Here is a 7173-nt window from a genome sequence, read left to right as displayed (position 1 = left end):
GATCGGGGGACAGCAGGGCAGGCCCTATGAGGAGAGGCTACGAGACCTGAACCTGTTCAGCCGCCACAAGAGAAGGCTGAGGGGGGATCTAGTGGCCTGTTACAAACTAGTCAGGGGAGATCAGCAGGCATTGGGGGAGTCCCTGTTCCCCCGAGTGCTACCAGGAGTGACTAGAAATAACAGGCACAAGCTGGCAGAGGGTAGATTCAGGCTAGACATCAGGAGGCGCTCCTTTACGGTCAGGGCGGCTAGGATCTGGAACCAACTTCCAAGCGAAGTGGTGCTGGCTCCTACCCTGGGGGTCTTTAAGACAAGACTGGACAATCACCTTGCTGGGGTCGTTTGACTTCAGTACTCTTTCCTGCCATGACAGGGGGTCGGACTTGATGATCTGCTCAGGTCCCTTCTGACTCTACAAACTATGAAACCTTGCCTACCTATGTCCTTATGCCTGAAGTTTTTGGTTGTAGCCATCTAAAACTTGTGCCTGGGAAAGCACTTAGTAGTGCCAGGGAAAAAGAACGAGGGAAAACAATGGAATACAATGCCAGTGATAAACAGAATGTATATATTGTCTGCTACAAAATAATGCTAGATAAAGGATTTAATGTAGCAGGTTTTAAGGAAGGAGATGAGTGGTTTTAGAAAACTAACATAATCAAAACTGAGACTTTTTTTAGAGCCAGTTAAAAATGGTAATGGATTTTTCATTAGAAGGTAAATTCTTGTGGGGTTCAAAACACCGTGACATGTCATTCCCTTAAAACTGTTCCCCATAAAGTACATTCAGAACAGAAAGGTTAGCTGAAGTGAAGGAGGGTCCATTTGCTTACAGTTGCCTGACCTAGGCTCTCTCCATCTGCATTGCTGTTAGCTCAAACTGATAGACACTAGCACTGGCCATTAGTTTTTGATGAAAAAAAAATAGGAAGAAATTATTCAAAGGAGAAAAAATTCACACTCCATTTTCCCAATGGAATTAAAAGAAATCAGAAATTTACAATGAAGTGGGGAAGGAGAAAGAAGGAAATATATAGACACTAGTATGAAAAAATGCTCTACTCAGGTAAAAGGAAGTGAGTAAAAAGGAACTAAGAGTTTTCTTTCAAGCGTATTTTATTCAATAGTTTTAACTGTTGTTTGTTGATATACTTTCCATAGGTCGCTATTATCTTATTTTATTTAGAAATCCACTGCAGTAGAGATTTGCATATTCATTAAATGCGTATTGAAAAATAACCACACAGTAGTTAAACATATTACTGACATTAAGAAGAATAACAAAATACATTTCCATTAAAAATGCAGAGTAATTAACACTTTAACTGTTTCAGGAAAGCACTGGCTTGATAAAACTTGTCTCAGTGTAAACTGTGTTAATTAAATTTAATGAAGAAAAAATAAAATGGTCAAAATAGGAAGTTTTAACATTTAAAAAATGAGAACTTATTTCCTTTGGTTTGAAATGACTTTTTATTCTGAAATATAAATGAATTAATAAAAAAAAATGAAGTACTATCAAATCAAGAAGGTTAAAAACTAAGAAAATGTCAACATTATTAAAATATTGTGAATAACTTGGCTCTTTTTTTCCATTTGAAACAATGTAAGATACATTTTTTGTCTCAGTTTGGGATGGAAAATGGTTTTTATCTTGAATATTTTCTTAAGAAAAATGCAAGGTTCTCCACCTTGGGAAGAAAAACTTGCAGCATGCCCATAGGCTCATCTGCTCTTCGCTGGCTAGCACTACAGATGAAAAGGACTTGGGGGTCATGATTGACCACAAGATGAACATGAGCCTTCAATGTGATGCTGCAGCTAGTAAAGCAAGCAATGCTGGCTTGCATCCACAGATGCTTCTCAAGCAGATCCCAGGACATCATTCTTCCGTTGTACTCGGCCTTGGTGAGACCACAGCTGGAGTACTGCGCCCAATTTTGGGCTCCACAATTCAAAAAGGCTGTGGAGAAGCTTGAGAGAGTCCAGAGAAGAGCCACACGCATGATCAGAGGTCAGGAAAACAGACCTTATGATGAGAGGCTGAGAGCCATGGGGCTCTTTAGCCAGGAAAAGTGCAGGCTCGGGGGCAATCTGGTGGCTGCCTATAAGTTTATCAGGGGTGCTCACCAGGATCTGGGGGAACATTTGTTCACCAGAGCACCCTAATGACAAGGTCAAATGGTCACAAACTCCTTCAGGACCACTTCAGGCTGGATATAAGGAAGAACTACTTCTTTACTGTCCAAGCCCCCAAGGTCTGGAATAGACTGCCGCCGGGGGTGGTTCAAGCACCTACTCTGAACAGCTTCAAGAGAAAGTTGGATGTTTAGCTTGCTGGGATCCTATGACTCCTGCTGACTTCCTGCCCCTGGAGTAGAGGGCTGGACTCGATGATCTTCTGAGGTCCCTTCTGGCCTGTATGTCTATGAAATCTGTAAGATGGGAAAATTGTTTCCCTCTTAGATCTAGGGTCCAGTTATGCATCCTGCCCCCTTGCACGCTGGTCAGCTCTACAATTCTATTCAGCGTATCAGTCCGTAATCTACCGCCGTGATTCTGTTCTGTGCAAGCAGTGGTAGTACTCAAGTACAGACAGATCAGAAGATCCCATTTTTTAAGTTTATCATGATAAACTGAACAGAAAATGTTTAAAATTAAACCACCACTTGATTTCCCCTACCCAGACATCAGCAAAGTTCTCACTCCCATAATAATTCCAGGATTTTCTTTCAGGATCGGGTGCACTTTGACTTCCCTTGTAACCAATGGTAGATGTAGCACAGATCTCTAGCAAAACAAGAGCTAAAACATGTGTTATTAATGTGACTTTTTGAAAGTGGCTGAAAGTAGCAGTTACTAAGTTGTGCGCATGGTAAGGATCTTTTGGAAGTACTACAGCATGGTGCGATATGGGTGGTTACTGTGCTGTATGCATGGTGGATGGTTACATTTCACTGCTATGTCGCTGTAGCAGCACACTATGATGAGGCATGCACTCCTATGGTGACATAGCTGGTAGACCCACGTGATCGCTAGGTTGCCGTAATGTGTTGCTACATTGCCATAGGGCAAAGTGTAGACGTGCCCTAAGTGTGATATTCTAAGAACAGATGTAAGTGCAATATTGGGCTAGGACAAAAGGATTCCCAAATACTTCACTCCTAAATGGCATTCTCTTCTAGACCAGTAGTTCCCGAGAGACTGGAGACTAATCCTGTTGTTGATGCAAGTATTGTCTATCTTGGGCCTCAGACCAGTGTAACTTTGTGGGAAAAGTCATGTACAGGGGCAGCATGAAGAAATAGTTTTCAGCTGAATGGTTTGTTTGTTTTTAAACAGTGGCTACATGAAAGCTGCACAAATGTGTGGAGTATCAGTAGTCCTGACAGATGGGTTAGCAGTTTTAGTGCAGGTATGGTGAGAAATTGTTATGAAAAATGAAATGCATCACAACTACCACCAGCACATGAATTATTAAAAAATGAAAATATTATTTCACAGTCAAGAAACTTGATAATTTTTAGGGAGAATGAGTGAAAAGGTATAAGGAAGGAAGGAATGAGAAAATGAGGCAAGGTTTACAGTGCGATAGGAAAGCAGAGCTACATGGTTTTAACTAATTTTAAAATAACGGAGGTTTCAGTAGTAATCTGACAATACTCATTTGTAGCTTTTCTGTCTCTATTAATGTTGTGATAAATCAGACACTTGTTTCCAAGTTGATTAACTAGTTTCATGGATAAATACCTCTATCTTCAGCCTTAACTTAATAACCCCTAGCTTTTTTATGGCACTTTTCCTCAGTAGCTCTTGAAATGCTTTGCATAGGTCTCCTAAGTCCCATTCTAGCATGCTATCCACCAACCCATCCTTTTTGTAAACACTTTGACCTCTGAATTTTTAGCTCAAGCAATGAACATTACTTTGCAAATAGGAAGCACCTTCACGTAATTCCAATAGGGAAAAGAACACATCAGTGTGTTCTGTGTATATTTAAATGCAAGTGCACTTAACCCATTTTAAACCTACTGACAAGAAAACACATTGATGAGTGCAGGGTAGTTGGGGCAGTATGTTGTTTCCTTTGCAGCTCTTCACATGGGAAGCAGCATGTTTGGGGGAAAAAATGCCTTGAAGGAATTGTGGAACAGAACAGTCCCACAGTGGTGGTATAAAGAACTGAAGTGGAACGGACTGCAGCAGAAACCCACTGTTTTTAAAGCACTGTGCCTTTTTCAGTGATTGAGGAGTCTGTGTTTTCAGAAGACTAAGACACTAGAGTTCTTTAAAAAATTTAGGTGTTTGTACCTGGCATCCCTGTCTAGGGGTAAATTGATTCAGTCTTAATTCCTTGGTATAGGGAGTGGAAAGCACCTTGCCTCCACGCCCATCCTCCTCCTTCCACCCACATCGAGGAGCAAATATTTATTCTGCACATGTGATGGTCACTTTACACAGAGGAATTCCACAGAACTGGTGAAGAGCAGAGCGCTACTACTACTTAGCTCTATGTTTTGGAGGTCGGAGTTGTTATTGTTTAGCTTGACAAAGGGGTTCCATTGGTTTTAACCTACAAATTCAGATTGAAGATTGCCCTCATTTCTGTTGTATTACCCAGAAGCATTCCTAACGAAAGCCGGATTTTCATTTTCTATTATTCTGTTTATAAGTGAATGAAACAGCTGGAAAACATTGCTGCTTACAAGTACACAATATTACAGAAACAAGTAACTTCTTTTCCCCGTGCAGGCAGCAGGCCTGGAAAACTCCAACAGGCTGTCATCATCCTGCAAAACTTCCTTGTAGAGACACATGGCACTCTTCAAGCCCAGTCCAGAGAAGGCAGCATCTGAGGCCCCTGTTCCTGCATGGGAACTGACTTCCAGAAGTACCTCAATGGGATCTTGTGCAGGCGCCAGCTTTACCCCAGTGGATCTTCCTGTGGGATTGAACTCCTAAGGGTACATGCTTCCTTCGTGCAATCAACAGCTCGTAGGATCGGGTCGTAAAGAGAAGGAAGCAACGAAGAAAGGCATTTCACTAAGTGATTGCAACAAAAGGGATGCATTTTACTGGGTTTGGTCTTTTCTTCCAGGCATTGCTTTTGCTGTGGATCTCCTGTGGCCCGTTGGGGTGTGAGGTCTGTGCCGTGTCAGGGTTGGGAGTCCAGATCAGAGGTTCCCAAACTGACAGACTGAGCACCAGCAACTTAAAACGGTACAACCTTAAGTATCACCGGCAAGTTCCTGTCATAGAAAGCCATTATGATAAGTCTGTTAATGCGTACCACAGGTTGGGAACCGCTGCTCTAGATGATGGGCTGCAGGGGGATGATCCTGCCCCAGGCCGGGCCTGGATTAGGCCTCCGGGCCCTTCCCACCCCGCTGCTTCCACACGTTGCTGCGACTCCACGCAGGGACCGGTGGCGCAGCCCTAGCCCGGGCGCCACAGCGGCTCCGGGGAGGCGCCTGAAAGGGGCCGGGACGACCTCGGCTTGCCGCCGCGGCAGGTCCCGGGCCGTCCGGCTCTGGCGTCTCTCGCCTCTTCCTGGGTCTTCTCTCTCGTCTTTCACTTGAGCCTAGCCGAGCCTAGCCTAGCCGGCCCCCCGAAGCCGCGGACAGGCTGCCCAGCACGGTCTGGCTCCACCCGCAGGAGAAGCGAGACGAGGCCCGGCCGAGGAGGAGCGGAGCAGAGCTGAACACGCCCACCCCTCCCCCGGCCGGCACGTCCGTGCGTATGGGCAGGGCCGCGGGGGGCACGGTAGTAGGGGGGAAAGGCGTGGCCCCACCCCCACACCGCCGCATAGGCTGCGGAGGTCTGGGAGACGGGACCCCGCCGCCCGGCGCCCTCCCATAGGCCCTTCGCAGGTAAAGGGCGGGACGCTCGCGCCAGGCGCTTCCCGATAGGCCCCTCCCCGCGTTGGGGCGGGGCGTGCGGCACCAGGCGCGCGGCGATAGGCGGTGGCTCGCGGGGGAGGTGGGGGGCGTGTCCCGGAGGCGGCAGCAGCAGCAGCAGTAGCGGCGGCCTCCCGGGGCTGGGGTCCGTCTCGGCGGAACTCTCGCGAGGGCGCGGAGCCGGGATTTGGCGGCTGCCTGCCTGCCTCCCTCCCTCGCTGGCTGCGCGGAGCTGGTGTTTGTGTGGAAGGGGGCGGAGGAGGCGGAGGAGGAGGAAGCGGAGCGGAGCCCGAGCTCGAGCCCGAGGGGAGCGGAGCGGCCCCCCGCTCCCCCCCGCCGCTGCCATGGCCTCGGGAGACACCCTGTACATCGCCACGGACGGCTCGGAGATGCCGGCCGAGATCGTGGAGCTGCACGAGATCGAGGTGGAGACCATCCCGGTGGAGACCATCGAGACCACCGTGGTGGGCGGCGAGGAGGACGACGACGAGGACGACGAGGACGAGTGCTGCGAAGACTGCGGCCCGCACCACCCGCCGCACCACTACCACCACCATCACCACCACCACCACCACCACCAGCCCATGATCGCGCTGCAGCCGCTCGTGTCGGACGGTGACCCGAGCGGCGCGGGCGGCGGCGGCGCGGGCGGCGGCGGGGGGCAGTTGCACCTGCACCACCACCACCAGGAGGTGATCCTGGTGCAGACCCGCGAGGAGGTGGTGGGGGGTGACGACTCGGACGGGTTGCGCGCCGACGACGGCTTCGAGGACCAGATCCTCATCCCCGTACCGGCGCCGGCCGGCGACGACGAGTACATCGAGCAGACGCTGGTGACCGTGGCGGCGGCGGGCAGCAAGAGCGGCGGTGGTGGCGGCGGCGGCGGAGGGTCGTCGTCGGGCGGTGGCGGCGGACGCGTGAAGAAGGGCGGCAGCGGCAAGAAGAGCAGCAAGAAGAGTTACCTGAGCGGGGCGGGCGGCGGCGGGGCCGAGGGCGGCGGCGGCGGCAGGAAGTGGGAGCAGAAGCAGGTGCAGATCAAGACCCTGGAGGGGGAGTTCTCGGTCACCATGTGGGCCTCGGGTGAGTGCGTGCCGGCGCTGGCCCGGCCGGTTTTGTTTTGAAGGGAGGCCATGTTGGGATGTGTGTGATGGGCGCCGCCATGTTCCTCGCCAGGGCAAGTATGGCGGCTCCCCCGAAAAGATGGCGGGGCCTTGCGCTGCTCCGGCTGCTGGCTCCTGCCCGGCTTCGGCGGGGGGAAAGAAAAGATGGCGGCGGC

At 49.8% G+C, this 7173-nt stretch overlaps 1 protein-coding gene across 1 annotated transcript in view; it reads left to right on the top strand.

Moving 5' to 3' along the window:
- Positions 1–5992: 5992 nt before the first annotated feature.
- Positions 5993–7173, top strand: part of YY1 (YY1 transcription factor) — a 45696-nt gene continuing 44515 nt past the window's right edge. Inside the window, exon 1 of the mRNA XM_019518570.1 lies at positions 5993–6977. Within this exon, the coding sequence (XP_019374115.1) occupies positions 6242–6977 (736 nt within the window). The 5' untranslated portion in view covers positions 5993–6241. The remainder of the gene's footprint in view (positions 6978–7173) is intronic.

The sequence above is a fragment of the Gavialis gangeticus genome, unplaced genomic scaffold, assembly GCF_001723915.1.
Source record: "Gavialis gangeticus isolate Ggan-Ray unplaced genomic scaffold, GavGan_comp1, whole genome shotgun sequence".
NCBI lineage: Eukaryota > Metazoa > Chordata > Crocodylia > Gavialidae > Gavialis > Gavialis gangeticus.
Note: the sequence above shows the minus strand (reverse complement) of the source record. Positions and strands in the feature narration are given on the sequence as shown.